Below are 21,100 nucleotides of genomic sequence, written 5' to 3' on the forward strand. Positions count from 1 at the left end.
GAGAGAGAGAGAGAGAGAGAGAGAGAGAGAGAGAGGAAAGGAAGAAATAACGAATTCCAGACACGGAAATCAATTTGTCCGATTCAATTATGCGAAACGCAGTAGTTGGATGATCTGATTAAGGGAGGTCGAGCAATAAATTTCTAATACTAAGAAAAGGTCAATTCGTGACTGCCTTCTCAACTCATAATATCAAGACAAGTATTGAAGTAGGCTAATCCACATTTAAATAACTAAGAAGCCATACATCTATACTAGAATATAATTGGTCACCATGGCTGTATATTTGCATCCATTAAATCAATTTTTACATGTGAAATATTTTTTTTTTATATTATTAGCGATCAATCTAATATAAAATATATAATCTCAGAATTATTATGACAATGTGGTTATTTAAATAATGTAGGAGATGTTATTAAAACATAAATTATTATTATATAATAAATAACACATTAAATACATAAAAAAATAAAAAAAGGATAAAGTTATGCATATAATTCATTATAAACTTCATTTTTATTTATATCTATATTATAAGATCTTATAATAATTTACAACGTAAAAATGTTCCTATGTAAAATAAAAAATTGAAAATGAATTATAAAATTGTACATACATTTAATGTTATATAAGAAAAAAATACGTGATTTTTATTGATTTTATTATATCATTCTTTTTTATTTAATGTATATTTTAGCTGTATTTGATGAATTCTTCACAGGGCATTTTGTTCATCAATTACAACCCTGCGTTCTAAGCCGACGTTAGGGGTTCTTGGCCTGCAGATGAGCACAGTGGTTACCAACACGAGGAGTTGTTAACATCAATATTATTCACACAAGAGTTGGTTTCTTAAATGTCGATATGTACAAATTAAAGTCAATGTAAGAAGTTACAATGTAAGAAGAGATTGCCAAATCTTTTTTCAAAGGTGTGTATCTTAATTATTACTAAAATGCTCAGTTTTTAATAAGTGTTCATCCTTTTTCATTAATCGTAATTAATAAAGTTTTGATTTCCGGAAGAATGATGAAGATTTTCAATTTCATCATTACATTTATTATTAGGTTGTTCGGAAAGTTCGTGCCGGTATTGAAGGAAAATTGAAACGCAGAAGATTTAAATTTTAGTATGCATTTATTAATTTATATAGGTTAGTCAGCACGAACCGGACAATCCAATATATTCCATAAATTTAGATTTTAATACAAGATAACAAGTCAAAGTTCACAATATATGTATTGTTCCGATTATTACATCGCCACGACTTGGTTTAAAATTGCAAGGTACGACAGTTCCGAATAAATATATAACTTGTACATAAATACATTACTTGTATATATACATACAATTGACTCGATTTTCATAAAGATAATTTAAACACGTTTTCTATTTTTGGATTTCTGTTGACACTTGACAAATACTTTTTTTGCATAGTATGTCGCTCATTAAAATAAATATATAAAATAATTTTCATTCTCGACATTTAAATAACTGTTCAGGAGCTTAAATGTCTTTATTTTAAATTGTAAACGTAATTATGATAAATAACAATGACTCGCAGAAAAAATTTTGATTATTTAAGAAAGATCCCGGTAAAAAATTTTTCATGTATGAATATGTATAAATATGTACAAATATACATAAACCCGCATAAATATTCATAAACATTGACGTTTTCCGTCACAAGAATCGTAAGACCGAACAGAGCAAGACTGGCGTCCTGAATCCTTGCACTTTTTGTAAGGCGGACGTATCTGCACACCCTTTTAGCATTGTCTTGTCTGTTTCACGTTTATTTTTATTTGTGCGTTCTGCAGATTTTCTGCATCGATTTGTCATTTTTCGTACGTTATCGTACCGCGAGTTTTACAGGATAATTGGCGACCCCTCTCCCCCTTTGCGACCTTGTGAATTTTGCAGCGTTTCATCGAATCATAGAGGAAGAGAGAAGACAACCGGACCGAGAGTCGGGAGGAGAGCGATTGAGGACGGAATGGCCAGGGCGCCCTGCAGGATAGCACGCAGGTGATATCGTTCCATAGTTTGATATTTTTGCTTTGATCCGAAATATGTTCTATCACAACGTATTAAAGGCGCATGGCGATGGGATTTCGAGGACAGCAGTCGGGAATGGTCACTCTACGCCCAAGTGTCGGCGAGAGATCCTATGACGGAGATCTCCCCCGAGAGATCGGTACTAAGATCGGAAGTGGAGGTACTGATTACTGGGATGCCGACCCCGAGATGCGAGTCTCCCGCACAATAAAGATCCGGAAGAGTTTTCTAAGCAATCGAAGGAAACTCTGCAACCCAGTCGAATTCCGCGTGCCAGAACACAGGATACAGGATAACACGGTTCGCGCGATTCGCGGAGCAAGGGCCGCGTGCTAATTAGATAAGACCTCCTTGCAGAGATAGTGATCACTGCGTGTCCCCGAAAGGATCAGCGTCCGATTCTTGTGGTGAGCCAGCGAGGAGCATCAGTGAGGGATGCAGGCCGTCGAATAGCGAACCAAAAGTCGAGAGAAGAATTGCTGGAGACGAGCGCCGCATCAGTGTAAAGTCGCTAATTTCCAAGTCCAGGAGGCACATGTAATTATCGTTATCGAATTTTGTACGTGAGACGCACGTGGAGTTGTGCGTCAGATTTTTCGCGGTTATTGTGTGTCTAAGCGCGCCGCCTCCCGCGACAATTTGTTATAAAATTTTCGCAAGGTTGGGTAAGTTAATGTTTTTTTTTTAACTGAATAAAGTTAAAGTTAATGGCTTTACAAAATTAATAAAGTTAAAAGTTGAAGGAATAAAAATTAACTTAACGTAAGTTATATTGAATTAACTTAAGTTAAAAAAAAAGTTAATTTTGAAAAAAATTATTTTTTAGATCAAAATGTCCTAATTTTTCTTAAAAGAGAGATTATATAACTACAATATAGATTATTAAGTAAATTAAATTTTTAATTTTTTTATTCACATGTGATATATTTTGCATTGGATGCTGATGCTTAAAGCGCATGAGCGTTAATGGCTTTGGCACAGCGCGATTTGTGATTTGCAGATAAGTTTTTAAGTTTTTACTTTTTAATAAGTCTTAAGCCATAAGAAATTGACTAATTACAATTAAATGCGAGAAGAATATTTGATTGTAATTGATCAATTTCTTATGACTTAAGGCTTAAAACACCTATTGTAGATGCGGACTAAGGCTTATGGCATAAGGCATAACCGCATAAACCAATCAGAGGGCTATATTAGCTAAGAAATTACTTAAGATGGTCTTAAAATATGAATAGATTACGAATATATGCCGTTAGTCTTATTATATCTTATTATTTTTCTAAGATATTTAAAAGAGATAAACAAATTTTTTAACTTAAAAGAAAAATTAAAAAATTAACGTTTAAAAGTAACTTAGTTATGTTAAAATTTAATGCATTTAAAATTAACTAAGTTAAATTAAAAGTTAACTTTTTAACTTTTAACTAGTTACTAGCCAACTCTGGATTTTCGGGAGAGTCATTTTCCGCGTCCACCTGAGCCACAGCCTAGTCATTTTCGTTAAGTCTTGTCGCGTACCGATTTATCTTGTTTGTATCGGAACTCTGTATGGTGATGTCTGCGTGCCCTTTATCTCTTTCCGATAGTCTGTAAAACGGTTCGAAGCCCTACGGACGAGCACAAGGTCGCGCTGTGTTTGTGGTAACACCGTAACCGTTTCCTATCTCGGCTGTCAAAGCATCAAGTTATCGTTCGTACAATTGGCCAGAAATATTCTTCTTGCGTGGCATGAATTCGTGCCGTCGAGAGTTAGCGTAATCCGCACCGCGTAGAGCGTATCGGAGCACGTGCGAAGCTAACATAACGCATTTCAATCACATGCTGTCGTGATATTGTCGACGGATACGAATAAGAGTCGGAAATTCATCAAATATATTTGTTATTTCTTATTATTACTAATTATTGTGTGTTTCATTATCATCGCCATACTCGCCTCCCCTAACGATCCTCTATACTCGATCGCGAACTCATTTTGCCATTTCCGAGGCTGAGGTTATGAGAGCCGTCGACGTTCGCAGTTCTGTAGAATATCGCGTGGAGAATATCCTGATTAATTTCGAATAAAGAGTGGCACGCTCACTCGTGCCCTCAACTATCGGTTTCAAGATCTGACGTCGCTCTCAGAAGTGGTCGCATAAAGATACCCTTTCTATCGCGTTTCTTTTAAGGTTAAACAAATGTTCGTTATAACGAGAAGAATTCCAACGAGTCGAGAGAGAATTAACTGCGAACGCGCGAAGTTGCACCACGCTCGTGAGTGCGGTTGCAATATATATAATTATATATGAAATATGTCCATATATGTTCATACATTCTTCTTTCTTTTAAAATTATTATATAGTGTAATAGAAATAATAATAGTAATGTGAAAATATTAAAAATAATTAAAAAATTAATAATTTTTGCATTATTTGTTTTAGAAAAAATTAAGTTTGGAAAAATGTAAAATTATCTTTTTAATTATTTTTAATATTTTCACATTACTATTATATTATTTCTATTACACTAAAAAGTAATTTTACAAAAAAAAAAGAATGTATGAGCATATATGAATATATTTCATATATAATTATATATGTTTATGAATATTTATGTATGTTTATGTATGTTTATACATATTTATATATATTCATGCATGAAAAAACCGGAATCTCGAAGAGAACGAGAATCTCACAAGCATAGCGAAGGGAGATTTGATCGTTAAACTCCGAAGAGTAAAGAACTCAACGATTTTGTAAGTTAATCGCAAGTTAAACTGCTTATTTCACTTTACCATCAATTCTTTATTCGCAGTTTTAAATGTACCAAAGTATTATTATTATACATATTATAATGCGACAATATGGAAGTGTATTTAAATACTTTGATAATATAAAATATTCATATTTCACTCTCCACCGTGAAATTTTTAAGGCACAGTCGATATTTTAATTGTGAACTTTTTAAGAAAATGGACAGATGGCAGGGCTCGCTATCGCATCCTAAAAAAACTCGATGATAATGACATCGTATGTGTACAGGGTCGCCAATGCAGTTATTTGTTTCGTTGCAAGGGCGAATAAAAGTCGTGTCTATACCCTCTATAATCCAAAGTGCAATCCGCGTAAGTATTTATTTCAAAAATGTTTTTGTTCTTTTTCGTATTTTACATGTTTTTTACGATAATTTCAACGGTTATAGTAATTTTGTTTTAAAATTAATTTTTCTACGTTTATTATTTTTTTACTGGTGTCAATGAATATATTTTTTTTATAAATATATTTTTGCACTTTACATATATTTTATATTAATATTAAAAAAATGTTGTGTTAATAGATTTTTGTAATATGGAAAAAATTTCTGCATTTTACTATGTTTTTTAACTCATAAAAATTTTCATTTTCATGTTCTCAAATAATTCAACTTTTTAAAGCCAACAATTTTTTTTTTTAAGTACATATCCTTCAGTATTATAACTTAAAAGGATTTCTTTTCATTTACTCGTATAAAAATTATTTTAAAAGTTATATTACGAATTTTTAACTCATATCACGTTTTTTCAAACTTCTTTTAAACTCTGATTTCAAAATATAAAAAATTAATAAATTACAATCCAACTTCTATTACAGTAAAAATTTGTTAAAAGTTTCACAAGTATACAAGAATTTTTTCAGATTTTTATATAGTCCGAAATATAAATAAAAACAATAGTAGTAACTCTTAATACCTCAAACTGCAAGCCATGATCGAAAATTTCATGCCAGTGAAGGGTTAATAGATATGTCTAGAAACGTTATCGATCGTACGAATAAAAATTGCATTGTTACTATATACTGTCGCAATTAAATAAAACAATATGTCTAAAACCGTTACTGTTCATACAAATCAAAATTGTATTGTTATTTGTTGCTATATGCTGTCGCGATATTAAATAAAATAATAAAAAAAAAATAGATTTATGTCAAGGTGTTAACAGCAATTAATTTTTAGGGGATTATATAAGCGATGCTGGCTTTTATAAATATAGAGGATTAAATCTCCACTAAAATTAACAAGCGTAGAAAATAATTTTTTATTGTCTAACTAGAGTTTACTAATAAATTATCATGTTTCTCTGTTTGAAATATCTCTCTATTTTATTCAAAATTACTCTATCATACTCTATCATAGAGATCTACATAGATATTTCTACAGAGATACACTCAAAAAAATGATCTTGCAGTTATAGCGAAAATTATCTAAGTACGAAAAATAGCTAAAATAGATAAATTTTTAGCAAATACTGCGATATTGGATATTGCATCTAATTATCTAAATATAGATGACAGAGATAGAATTTAGATTTGTGCTATAAATTCTATGTGTACGATACATAATTTTCTGTCAGATTCAAAAAACAGCTATAATTCTAGTTGAAGCAGCAAAATATTTTTTTGCGTATAGAATGCTGACCCGACACTACGTTTAATCGATGTTAGCAATCAACTGCGTGACAGAAGTTCAATGATTACGAGAGTTTCACTTATTCCCTCACATACACATGCGATATCACTTTGTAACTTCATCCGTAATGTAACATATCTTTATTGTTACACGGAAAGAATTTTTTTTACAATTTAACCTGAAAATATGATAGCTGTGGTACAATACAATATTTTAAAAATTTTTATGCATTTGAGTAAAATTAAGTGCATGCATTTCAGTAAAATTAATTTAAATTAAACTTACTTTATATTTTATTGTAGTTTTATTAATATGAATGAGAGATTTATATAAAATTTTCTTCGAAATACAATGATGTATCGATCTACGATTCACGATAATGATGTATCGAACCTACGATTATCATATTTTCAGGGTTAACTCTAAGAAAAAATTCTTTCCGTGTACTACATTATTTCTATAAATTTATTGGCTATTAAAATTTCCTTAGATTGTTTAATGTTAATGTGAACAATAATCATTTTGTCTTCCTTTTATTAATTTTATTTTCCAGGATATGGGAATTATGGATATTTATCATTATCTTATCGATGAAATTTCGGGTAAGTAGACAGATAAAAAAATATTTAGTTGAATTTTATATTTATGAAAAAGATTGCATAATATTAATATTATATAAGCTATAAAAAATATGTATATATAAAAAATACAGAAATAATAATAGTATATTATAATTAATAGTATAATAACATATAAACAAAAATTATTTAATTACGTATGTCAAAAAGATGTTTCCATTAAATGATCTTTAGTTCTTTTCTTTATATGGTAATTAATAATTTTTTGTACCTTTTTACGAGTTATTTTACAATCTTTTTCACAAACTTAAATATATTATTATGATGAGTGTTTTTTTTCTTCGCTTTTCAGATCCCAGAGTTTCCGATTGGCCTTTGATGTCAAATCCATTTGGTGTAATATTGATTTCACTCGCTTATTTATCTTTTGTGCTTTATCTCGGACCACTTTATATGAAAAAAAGAAAACCTTATGCGCTTATCAAGACTATGATATGTTATAACATTTTTGTTGCAACTGCAAGCGCAATTATTTTCTATGGCGTAAGTATACGTAATAAATAAATAAATAATTTAATATATATGCGATAAAAGACTTTTTAGTTATAAATATTTCATATTTTCCCTATTTATATTTCTCTATTAATATTTTTAAATCTGAATTTCTTATCTGTTTTTTAGTTACTTACATCTGGCTATACAACACATCTATCTATGGGATGTGAACCTTTTGTCATTTCAAATGATTCTATGTCGCTTAGCGTAAGCAACTACGATTAAAATTTATGTTAAAATTAAATTTTATTATCGCATTCTGACTATGTTAAAAAATTTAGACAAAAGCTTTGATAATTTAATATAAGTAAAATTAAAAATTAATCAATAGAAGAATCTTTTTAATATAGAAACATTCTAGATAATGAAGTTTTATTATTATTTATAGATGGCTCGATGGGTATGGTGGGTCTTAATTCTAAAAATCACTGAGCTTGCAGATACTGTGATTTTTATTTTTAGAAAAAAATATAATCAAATTTCATTTCTTCACGTATATCATCACACAGTAACTCTCTTTTTGGCATGGATTACCTGTAAATATGCACCTGGTATGCATTAGGGAGCAATAATTGTAATGGTTTTAGAAGAAAATTTAGTAAATTATAGATTTCACGTTTCGATCAAATAAGATATCGAGTATTATATATATTGATTTAATTCTAATCAATTCTAACTATATAATGATTCACTTTTATATTTTATCTATACAGGTGGCATGTGGACCTTTATAATGATGCCCAATTGCATAGTACATGTAATTATGTATATATATTATCTTTGTGCTTGTTTGGGACCAAAAATGCAAAAAATAGTAGCTCCTTGGAAAAAATATGTGACACGTTTGCAACTGGTATGTAGTTATTTTACATCAGTTTACATTCGTTATATTGTATTGTACGATGTTCCAATTTTTAGCCATCGCTGTTTCAAGATAATAAGATTTCCACATTCGATTTGATAAGTTTCGAAAAGCATTAGCTTTCCTACCAGATTCATACGGACATATGGAATAGCGCGTTTCGCGTGATATGTTCATATACGCGGACTTCATTGTGGTTACAGCGCTCCTGTAACTCGATAACTGGCTTTTCACGAGGGATTGAAAAGTTCCGTAAGCGCTGCTTGCAGAATCACATGTGTTCTCGTCGAATCTCAATTCGGTTTGCATTTGAGCGTAACAGCGAGGGGCAGGGAGACGGGTGGATGAAGGCTCGCAGTACCGTTTTTAATTAAATAATCCGTTACCAGAGAATTTTTATTTCCAGCGATATCGATGGAACGATTTATCGGGTTACGTGGTTGTTTAATTTCGCGCGGAGCGCTTTTGCGCTCTAGAATTCCGGTCAGGTTGGACGAGGAAGGGCAAAATGGCGTATGCTTTTTTTGCATGCGGTATATCGAATTCGTCAAGCGTGCACTATATGTGAATATTATGTGTCCTTATTACTTTTACACGGCGTGAAAATATTTATTTATTTTCTTCGGAATAATTTCTTAATGGAATGTTTAAATACTTTTAGACAACTTCAATCTAGAAAATTTATGAGTAAATATTTCATATTCGTAAATTTTTAATTAGCTGTTAAAAGATATGCGCAAAGTGGTTATTATAAAAATGTGTCTTTCCATTTATTACGCTGAAACTCAACATAATTTTCTTCGTTTTAGATTCAATTTACTATTATGGTGATCCATACATTTCAAGCACTTCTACCGTCTTGTGAACCAACGCGGAAACCATTAGCATACATTTACATGTCTCAAGTTATTATCGTATTCTATATGTTCTTAGATTATTATAGAAAATCATACTTGCGAAAGAAAACTGAGTAAATATCAAAAGTAATATTTTATTTAATAATTAGCCCAGAAGATATTAAAGCAATGCATTATATTAAAGCAATTTACATCAAATTTGAATAATTGTCATGTGTGAAAAGAATAGATAAAGTTTCTCTCTTATACTATATATATATATTAATTTACACTTAGTTTTCAAAGAAGAATGCATGCAAATTTTTAATTTGTAATAATCACTAATCTAGACGAATAAAATTGAAAATAACAAAAGTTTACAAATTATGCGGAAATTCATAAATTGTATAAAAGAGAGAAAGAAAATAAAAATTTGTATTTATTAATTTATTATATATTGTATATTAGAAACCTCTCATCTTATTAATCTTTTTTTTTTTCAACAGTAAATAACTGATTTCATCCGTGCGGCGTTTTATTGTATTAAAGATACCGTTATAATTTAATATAATTTAATATAATTTCATTCTGCAGATTACTTACATATTACAAAACTTCAAAATTTTGCATAATTCTATTGCCAACACTACAAGCCTACTTTTATTCAATAAATAATCAATTACCGAATTCTAATGTTTTATACCGTTCTTATTACTTTTTACACGCGATAATAAACACGATCTGTGAAGCATGACATTCTATTAATATAAAAAAAATAATGACAGTTCCAATAGCATCTTTCTACAGTTCTACCGAAAAATAAATAAAAAAAAGTTCCGCATTTTTTATATGAAAATATCAAATATGAAAATATGGCGTGCTAACTTCACAGATTCGCGATAATATGATTGTCGAAAAGACAACAAAGATACGAGAGGAGAATCAAAGTTATTCGTAAGATCTCAAGAGAAAAAGATTTATAAAAGATATGCATGAAATACAGAAATACATATACACACACACAAGTCACTATGAGATGAGATATGTTACGCTGTACGTAATGCTGCTGCGTTACGTCAACTCGGATTTTATTCGTAAAGCTATCTGCCATCGAATCTTTTTCTCCTTTCCGATTTGCTGCGTATTATATAATGTTCCAGATTACGTCGTGTCCGTGTCATAAATATGATATGCCGAATCCGCAATGCGCTGAATTCACTCGTTTTTTTCCCATTCTTCCACCTGTGCTATTCAATCCTTCATAATACACGAGTATTTGCCATCAGAAGATATTTCGAAAAAGTATCGCATAGATGATATCTTAGAATATTATTGGGAAAATCTTAACGTTTATCATTTTTTAAAGCAATTACTTAAACTTTTCAATTATTTAAATTTTACACGATTATTTCTCATAGGAGTTTGAAAATGAGCAATTCTTTCGGAGCCATCTTAACCACAATCCTACTATCTCCATAGTCATACGTCGTTCTACGTAGCACATGACGGTAAAGATTGCATTATCTTACTCGACTGTTTTCTCGGCCGACTGACATTAGCATATAGCGGATTAGTGTGTTCATGGTTTTAAGTCGACACGCATGGTCTCACTCCGATAAGACTTTATTAACATTGCCTGTATTTATCCCATGCTTAAATTCAAGATCCCTTTCAGCATAGCACGTCTTTCAATCTATAGGCCCTCGCTGTTTATATGATAGGCTAATTGTTTCGTCACAGCTCTATTTATGACACATATTATATACAATATTATTAGCACACATTGCTTTTTATTTTTTATATTTAATACATTTATTCTTTCTATATATAATTTTCTCTGTTAGAAGATTTTTCTCTATTAATGCTTCGATCTTTATGCTTATCATACTTTTTTAAAAATATATTACATTAATTTATTAATTTAGAGATATTTGCAATTATAATAAATGACAAATTATTATTATATTAATAGACAAATAATTATTCTATTCTGCTACCGAGTATTTACAAATTGCCCCTTCAACATAATAAATGTGTTCATCATCTATTCATTTAGCACGAGTTGAATATATTGAGGTAATACGGTGATTTATTTACTGTAGTCCAGAATATAAAGGATCGAGGATTATATAAGAAGGTACTTGGAATGACATACGAAAGAAGGGAAGATCTCACGCCAAAAGTACACAGGATAAATTAAAACAAGAATTTCATCACTTGATACAGCAAAAGGAAGATTATTTAAATAAGCTCTATCGCTTAATTTAGATGATCTCAATTATACGTTTTTTATATATCTTTATTATATTATTTTAATCATGATAAAGTAAAAAGTAAAACATATCTAACTCGAAGCCTATCTGTTAAATATTATTATATAAATAAATGTTATTAAATATTATTATATAAATATATGTCCAAAAAAAATTTTTGGATACATATGTATATAATATACGAGTATAACAGATGGCCATGTCGTTTGGTTCTATCATTAAATAAGTACTTTTCTAAATTTGCATCGATGTCCACTTTTAATTTATCGTCATGAAATATGAACAAGTAGTAGCTAGGTTTCGGCACGCCATAGTTTCATCTACCCAAAAAAGTCAAACTGGAAGATCCTTTCGTATGAAATGTATGACCGTCTCGGCACCTATCTCGCCTTACTGTGGAGAAGATTCATTTTTCAGTCTCTCTCCGAGGGGCCGGCCTCTAGCCAGAAACGTGACCTCGACGCGGTGCACAGCCACAACTTTTAGAGAATATTTTACAAGTTTCGAGTCGCGATGCACGTAGATGCGTTCTATTAGTGCGAGAGAAGAACATCGTTTGTGACTATTTCAAGAAAGAAACTCTAAAGGTACAATTACGCTTGTTTTAAAGAAAAAAGAAACTTTCAAGCACATTAAAAGCACGAATTCAAGCACGTGTTTCAGGATGAAGAACCAAGAAATCCCAAGAATAAAAATGCACGCATAAATAATCGAGCCTAGAAATAATTTTATTTTTCATTGTGAAATATTTTTTAACTGATATACATATTAGTTAAACTCGTTGTGAATGTTGAATAATATTCAAGCATATATAAAAAAATAAAAAATTATAAATTAAAATAATCACAAGCGGAATGTTTTTTTTATCAGTAAGATATTTTTTCATACAATTAAAATATGCCGACAATATATATGGATTATATTAAGTAATACAATGCACCATTGCCTTATCTTGATTTATCTACTTTATCAACATTGTCAGATTTTAAATCATCCGTTTTACAGAAAAGTAGATATTGCAATATCGATCGCATTATCGGTAGTTAGCTCGCAAAAGTGCACATGGCAATTCGCGCCACGTAATATATGGCAGTCGCGCTCCTTATTTTTGAAAAATTTTAATACCGCACCCGGTGTCATTATTGCCGGCTATGCGTGCCTCGTGATTCTTCGGCGCAGCGCAGCCAATTCTGTGAAATTTATAAGGTAGCACCAGCACCGGTCGCCGCTTCCATATTACGATCCTCCGTTACGATCGCTCGGTATACGAGGTAATTGCTTAAATACCGAAGTACATATATACGTAAGTATGTGTGTGTACGTGCACGTAGTATCTATTGAACAGGCTAAGGTAGTCTCAGCTCTTTGGCACGGTACCTACGGCGCTTCGAAAGCTCACTTGAATTGTCTGCCGTTATCGTATATCTCTTTTGCTGCCAGTGTCTTGCGATCTGCCACTTGCAGCATTGGTTACAAATCCGACGTATGCAATCTTGAATCAAATTGTACCGGAATACAGGTTTAAGAAAATAATAACCGGAAATTGAAACCTACCAAGCATTATTCATCTTTGTTATCAAGCAAAACGCGCTTGTGCAGGAAAAAAAATTAATTCTTTATTTGATCCATTTTGATCGTACTTATTGCAGCTAATATCGTTTCACTACGTTCAAAATATCATAGACGTCATCACTAGAATTATTCGTTTTTGTGATTCTTATATATGTATTTTAAGAATGTAAAATAGACATATAAATATGTGCAACATATATTAAATAGCATATCATTAAAAATTCACAGATGTTTCAAAGCGATCTTTAAATCTTGTCGAGACAATTTCGGAGATGAAAGATTACATCATATATTGCAGAAATCGTAACACTACCGAAATGTAATAGAGGAGTCCACCGTATTTATGATCGGTGTAAAACATCGGGTCTGCAACGACTCGTTCGAAGCGAGAAAATTTCGCGGCAACACGTGGTACCGTAGTGGAATTTAATAACGCCGCGTACAGACTCGAGACCGTTTAGAATTTAATACTAATTTAAAAGAGATTAGTTCCGTATTCGGAGCCAAACAAGGATCACTATCCTCACTGGCAGCCCTTTCGCAAGAGGTGAATTTCAGGGACAACGAGTGAGCGCAGAAGCGTAGTTCCCACGGGAGAAGCGGCTTAATTAATTGAACTTAATTTAAATTTAATTTAATTTCCCCTACCTTCGCAGAACGTTGATAGCACACGCGACTGCCATCTTACATGTCGATACAATCGCACGATGAAGAGAGAATTCGTATTTTTTATATGAATAGCACGAATAATTTGCATTACTGCTTCTGTCAGATAATTGTTTGACAGATATATTATTTTTCGAAAAATTAATGCGCTGTTTGCAAAATAATTTAAACACTTCGTGCAACCTTACAAAACAATATATAATAAATCATTATTATTATATTATGTTATATTATATTACGTTATCGAAAGTTTTTGCAAAAATTTTCTTTAGTCGCGATTATTATTGATTATCGATATAAAAGAATATTCTCAGTAAGTATTTTTTTCCGTAGCATTCATACATGATAGTGCAATTATAATTTCTCAATCGAAACATCGGTGCGCCGGCATCAGACATGCCGCAAACTGCAAAAATTATTGAACGTGAGGAGACGAGGAGAAGGAACACGGCGCGTGAACTAAGATTGGAAAAAATAACTGCTAAGAAAATCGGCCTCGCAAGCGACATGACAAGTTATTTCTCCTCATTGTGATATATCTAAAATGATGAAAGGCTCGTTGTGAGGCTCGCTTTGAAGAATACGCATAACGCAAGATGATTTACTTCAGACATAAATCATAGGCTGCTTGGCAGAGGTTCCGCCGAAATTTACCACAACAGCCCATCGAGAATTTCGAGATTCGATTTCAGGCCGTGCTCAAGTCTCTTCGAACATCGAAGTTTCTTTTTTCATCAGGAAATCCATTTCGAGTAAAACTTCGATTGTTCCTTCTTCTCGTGGTGCGGCGATGGCGATGTTAGAATGGAAATGGATGTTAGAGGCAAATACTTCGCGCGAACGGTAGGGAGAAAAACTGATTGGAATAAAAAACTTTGAATATTTACAACTAGGACTGAAGTTCGCGAGCGGCCCATTCGAATTTATTAGAGAATATCGATGAAATTCTGCGTCGCGTAGGATTTAGGACTTTCAGTTGGAAGAACAAGAGTGGCCCTGGAAAAATTCTCTCTAACCAGGGAGGTAAGGTAAATGAGAAAATTTATTGAATCGCACAATGTATATAAAGAACATAAAAAAGATATAAATATTTAAGTAATTAGTTTAAATAGCGCGCGTTGCTTTAAGATAAGTTATTAATTTTTTCCTTTTAACGAGATTAAATTAAATATGTTCGAGAAAAAAGGACATTCGTAAAAAATTTTTCGTTATATTCCAAGTAAGTTTTATGTATTGATTCGTGAATATCCATCGCGAAATATGGTGAATGAGTTTGATTCACAAGAAATGTGTGATCACTTCATCAGAAAAGCTCTTCTCTTTCGATTCAAAGTTTTCATCTTAACTAGAGCCGCAGTTAAACTTCGGTGAGGCAATTTACCGACTTGTATAAAAAATGGATACCAACTTTTTGTTTAGTGCCTACACATCTTGCTGCCTCTCGACTCGAGGAACTAGATAATTCACTAACTTCGCGTAATTTCACCTTAAACCCTGGAAAAGTTTTAAAAAAATATGTCATCTTTTTCGCGTGAATTGTCTTGAAAACAAACAGATGGCAATTAATAATAGATTTAAAATACTTTATATACCGTATTAGAGTGATGTATTTTGCTATTAAATTCACATGTCATGAATTAATCAACCAGTCAGGAAAATTTCAAATGACTATCGTGTCAAATGCACTAGCAAACACTAATTTTAGTTAACATGTAGAATGATATTATATGGTTAGATACGGGTAGTTCTGATCCGTCATACACAGACATATGCACAAAACGATATATTGAATTAGCCGCCATGATACGAGTTAACGCCTCGTGGATTTTATAGGATGGATAGACAAAAGTTTATTTGAACTAAATGGAGCGTTAATTAGAGCGATTTATCGGGGTGACGATTAATTAATTCTGCAATATTCACACTAAAATCGTTACTCTTATTTTATCGAACAATAACAAGTGAATTTCTAAAACAAGTGTATTTTTCCCAGTTTTTCTACATACAGTGTATTTACGTAAACTCGTAATGTAACTCTTTCAAATTGCGAAGATAATCAGACATTCAACACTTCTTGATACATAAACAGGATATACGAATCGATTTTTATCTATGAGCTTCAATAATCTTATTCATTCAATCGTATGCTGAACGACATTATTATCATCCGAACATTTCACGGAAAGACGGGAATCTGATATCTATGCGAATAATAATGTTCTGTTTCCTGATATCGCTGAGGATATATAGTAGAGTTACGGCGTAACAACTCATTCTTAAGATAAATGGATTGACTATGCGCACCGAACTGAAATTAATTCAGTCACGATCGTCAAAGATGTGTCGAAGAATAGAACGGTCGTGAGAAAGAAGACGAAGTGCAGAAAAGATGGAGAAAAGTATATCTACTTATCCCGGCGGCATCGTCAACTGTGAGTGAACTTAAAACGGGGAAAGGATGGTAGAAAGTGTCGTTGATAGGATAGCTAATGAGGAGGAGCGAGAATAATGTCGTTATAATAAGTAGTTAACGACGAAGGTGGTAAGGTAGTGTTTTATAGCGCGGTTTGCGCTTCCAAGAACTTCAAATGTCCCCGCAGACGTTAAGTGACTCGGAGTGGAAGTCAGATAACGCTTTATTGCTATCAACCACCCACTATCACAAAATGTTTCTAGTAAATGGTACTTATTTTAATGCATGCGTAAGAATTTTGTAGGTCTGTCTTAACATTTTATTTCTCATTACTAATATGAAATAAAATAAATGTTGCGATGTTTTAAACTGTATTATTCACATCCTATTATTTTTTGCGTCAGTGATCCAATGTTAAAAATGTGTAAATTTTATCATTGATTTAATTAATTTTCATAGCAAATCTACAGAGAATAAAAATGAGCGAAACAATTGCTTAACAATTAACAGTTAATAGTTTTCCTAATATATTTCTGTAGTTTTTCTTTTATGAAACTATCATTAATTCATGTGTTCTAGGAATAAATATATATATGTGTGTATGTGTTATTAATATGTATTATACTTAATATATTAAGAAGTAATATTTTAAGAAAACGGAGTTATATATCACAACTCTGTTATAACATTCCTTTTCAATTTCTCAGTTTTTTCGACCTTTTCTTATTTTATGTATATATACATTACTTTTTTGAGATATAAATATACAAAATTAAAGATATAAATCTACAAAAATCCTTAAAATTAAAGAAAATTTATAACTTACAGAACCGATGCGCAACAGCGAAGTTGTAACACAGCTGCATAAATCTGTAGAAATATAAATATATTCAAATTATAATAGCATACAAAACAATGAATAATCTAAATAGTATTTGTGCATTTTATTTTTATTATTTGAAATTCTTATCGTACATATCTCATTTTTATTATTTAAAATATCTAAGATTGACAATTTATAATACCGTAATATCTCAAAATAACATAAAAGATTTCGAATGCATTATATTAAAATAACGTAGGGTATCGTAAAGTATAATTTTACTGCGGGAATAAACGAATGTGAATCTCACATAAATAAGAAATAGCAAATGAAATAAGTCATAAATTTTCTCACCGAGGGGTTGTTCCGCCGTTGCCAGATGCCATCCAGGCCTCCTTCTCAGCTCTCTTCTCATTCCTCTATGGTTGCACACTCCATGACTCACAAGACACTCACTCGCGAAATACAGTTAACGACACTCGCGCGTAAACCAATCTTTAACAGTTACTTTAATCTGTAAAATGCAAATATATATATATATATATGTATATATTCATTTAGAAATTAAATACATCCAACTAAATAATAAATATTCCACATAGTATTAAATTTTTTAAATATTTAATATTAAAATAGTATTAAATTTTTATTATTAAGTACGTATTTTTTTAATTTTTATTATTTGAAATTCTATATCTTTCATTTTATTTAAAATACTTGAAATATGAATTTCAGTACAAGTAACAAATTCTAGTGAACGCGCTAGTTAACACTGCATATTAAAGCTGCTATGTACTGATTTATAATAATAGAAATGTAAAAATAAAATACAAATACTTTATGAAATACAAATAATTCGAATTATAAAATACTACATATCTTATTAAATAACACAATAAAATATTGAAAATTTCGAGCTTTAACATTTTTATAATTATATTAAACACACATTTTTTTGTTTAATGTATGTACGAGGGCTTTAATAATAATAATAATGACTTTATTGACGTGCAAGATAGAAGACAATGTAAATTAGAACAATAGATGAGGCATCAGCAATATTGCTGTTCGTGAACCTAGATTTTATTAATTAATTAATTAATTAATTAAGTAATTAATTAATTAACACATGAAATCACGTATTTATTCGATAAATTACAATTACGACAGATGAAAAATTACGACAAATGAAAAATGATTTAAGGATCTACTTCAAGCTACAAATATTTTGAAGCATTCTTTGAGCAATAAAATTCTTTCTTCTAAATGGTCAATAGAGCGTAAGTGAATCGCATCCTTAATCTATACCAGATGCGCATTAATGCGTTCAATCGAATTCGTTACAAGAAATTAGAAATGGCAAACGAAATAAGCTAAATTACCTAAGAATTGCTCCGCCATCGCCCGATGCCACCTTGGTTTTCCCCTTTTCTCTCATCCTTCCGTAGTCGCACTAACCAACATACACTCACAAGAATAAGATTACCGTCGAATGCACTTTACTTACACGACACTCCCGATATTCATGGATACGTGACGCGATGTGTCGTATTACGGCGAAAGAATAACGCGAAATGTGCGATACTACGTAGCTATGAATTCAGTCGAGCCACAAGTTGCTTCAAGGTCAAATGCCATAACAAATGCCATTGCGTGATAGATTTTGATAGAAATTTCGTGGAATTACACACAGGAGAAAATCGACAAATGAGAGTCAAGTACGCGTCACGCGACCGACATTGTCCGATATAAGGATTAATTAATGTGATATATTACTTAATTAGGTGGCATCGAGACACCGCTCGTCCGTTCCGTTCGACGCGTTCTGAAAACTATTGGCAGCAACTTCACTCACCGCGCGACGCGACGGCAACTTCACACGCGTGACGCGACAACTTCATTCGTATGATGAATAAAACGGTTAATTACGACACGATGGATCGTTTGAAAATTTATATCAACATCAAATATTGCTCGCTTATAATATATTTTGACCACACAAATCCCACTGATTATACGTATTTTTAATCGTCGTCAATATCATTAATATGTCAATGATCGATGTATCATAGCTTTCCGTTACTTGACTTAATCGCTACTATATCACTTGACATTTTCAATTTGAAAATAACGGATTACAGCGAATATACGAAACGCACACAGACGGGAAGCAAAATGTGTTCGAATCCGAGCGACACGATTTTACTGTAAGATTACATTCCAAAACGTTTTCTCCGACAATTTTACTCGAAATATATAATAATACACGTAATATTATATTATATCGAGAAAATTTTCCTCAGAGAGGATATTTTGGAACGTAGCCTAAAAATGTCGCGAGTAAAACAACACCTTGCAATCTCCATTTTGTTTCTCGCTTCGTTTTTTCTCGCAATGCTCCAACGAATAAACTTTTCTTCGACACGTTCGCAAATAATTATTCACACAGGATCACTAATTATTCACACGAAATCACGCTCCGCATAACGAAGCATTTACTATTATAACACGAGAGACGGTCTGACGACGAAAAGGCTGAGCCACCCATACCCTCCGCCCGCTCGAGGCACAGTGAACGAACGAAACTCTCCCCCCCCCCTCCCCCTCGCGACTTCTTGTTTACGACACTTGGTGAGCGTTGGACATTCAGCTAGCGCTAGAACCGTTCAAATATGTAAACAAAGGTGCATCGAGATCTCCTTTTCGACGAATTCTAAGAAGCTTAAGTTCGCGGTATCGCATGTTGTTATGCTTCGTTCTACAAGGTGAGCGAATGGGTGGCCTTCTCCTGCTATTTGTATTTATGCACGATTCATATTCAGATGATGGTTTTTCTATCGAGGTATTGAAATTTTTAGCTATTCATCCGATTCACGTTCTAGATAGAACACAAAATCATTATAAAATCAAGAATGAAATTGTCGATATCGAATAGAATCAATAGAAATATCGCGACTATGAATATATTTAATAAAAACTTTATTTATATTTATCCTCTAGAATGAATAGGTATTATATTGAATTTGATTAATCAGAACAAAAAAATATTAATTATTCAATATAATTCGATATAACTATTCATTTAGAATGAATATAAATAGTTTTTTAATTAATAATGAATATATTTATATGGATATTTCTATTCGATATATAATATCGACAACTTTAGTGCGATCCATTTAATGTTGCAAATGTTTCATTGATCAATCAGAAGAAAGAATTTTACGAATTAATCAATCAAAGAATACTTTCTTCAAAATAAGAAAATCGAAAGAAAATCTCTCTATAATTTGTGTTAAAAATTAAAATATATCTTTAAATTTTTCTATTTTTCCATTTTTTTGTTTATATCCAAGATTATATTACTATAAATTATATAGCAAAATAGCAATAGATTCTAATCATATTGAAATGTATATTGATTGACATATCTATCTACAATATAATTATGAATTGATACTCATATAAATAATTTTACATAAAAGTGCTTGAGTATGTAAAATCTATACATATTTACATACTCTTTAATTTACGAAACGCATATTAATTTTTTAATCCAAATATAATTTATGATCATAATGTAATTTGAATTTGATACAGTTCGAAATTATAAATGTCATGGATGTTTAAAATACTTACAGATGAACAGAAAAAAGAAAGAAGCCAGGATAGTTAAGTAATAACGGAACAATCCTTGGGTGAGAAAATGACTTGTGATTGATGTCATAATAATTTATGATTAAAATTTGATGAAATCAAAGTCAAGCCTGTCATTATATAATAATTTCTGTTTTATCCAGATTATTATTCTACTCTTTCTGGGAACTATTTTCGAGTTTAGCCCATTTCGGCGCAGGTGTTGGTGCGAGACAGGCGATGTTTATAAAGCGATGTGGAAGGTACGTATGCTTGATAACGCGCTAGCGAGAAATTGGGAAGATATATTCGCGAGGTTGATAAGTCGGCTTGTGCAAACTCACACAGGCAAACTATATACGAGCACGCATCGCGTTACGGTGTTTAGAGCAAACACACACAC

At 31.5% G+C, this 21,100-nt stretch overlaps 1 protein-coding gene across 1 annotated transcript; it reads left to right on the top strand.

Moving 5' to 3' along the window:
- Window positions 1-2,103: 2,103 nt before the first annotated feature.
- LOC108692039 (elongation of very long chain fatty acids protein 1-like) lies at window positions 2,104-9,480 on the top strand. Its single transcript, XM_018200136.1, has 8 exons — window positions 2,104-2,221; window positions 5,082-5,164; window positions 7,037-7,085; window positions 7,414-7,604; window positions 7,743-7,823; window positions 8,005-8,167; window positions 8,330-8,469; window positions 9,288-9,480. The coding sequence occupies exons 1-8, from the start codon at window positions 2,104-2,106 to the stop codon at window positions 9,450-9,452; spliced, it is 990 nt and encodes a 329-aa protein (XP_018055625.1). The 3' UTR covers window positions 9,453-9,480.
- Window positions 9,481-21,100: the final 11,620 nt, after the last annotated feature.

Source organism: Atta colombica, unplaced genomic scaffold, assembly GCF_001594045.1.
Source record: "Atta colombica isolate Treedump-2 unplaced genomic scaffold, Acol1.0 scaffold58, whole genome shotgun sequence".
In the NCBI taxonomy this organism is placed as follows: domain Eukaryota; kingdom Metazoa; phylum Arthropoda; class Insecta; order Hymenoptera; family Formicidae; genus Atta; species Atta colombica.

Excerpts from the sequence above, each read along its gene's own strand:
- LOC108692039 (XM_018200136.1), top strand. The coding sequence starts at position 2,104 with ATGGCGATGGGATTTCGAGGACAGCAGTCGGGAATGGTCACTCTACGC. Across the intron at positions 7,605-7,742 it reads GCGCAATTATTTTCTATGGC|TTACTTACATCTGGCTATAC; the intron begins GTAAGTATACGT and ends TCTGTTTTTTAG. Across the intron at positions 8,168-8,329 it reads TACCTGTAAATATGCACCTG|GTGGCATGTGGACCTTTATA; the intron begins GTATGCATTAGG and ends TTATCTATACAG.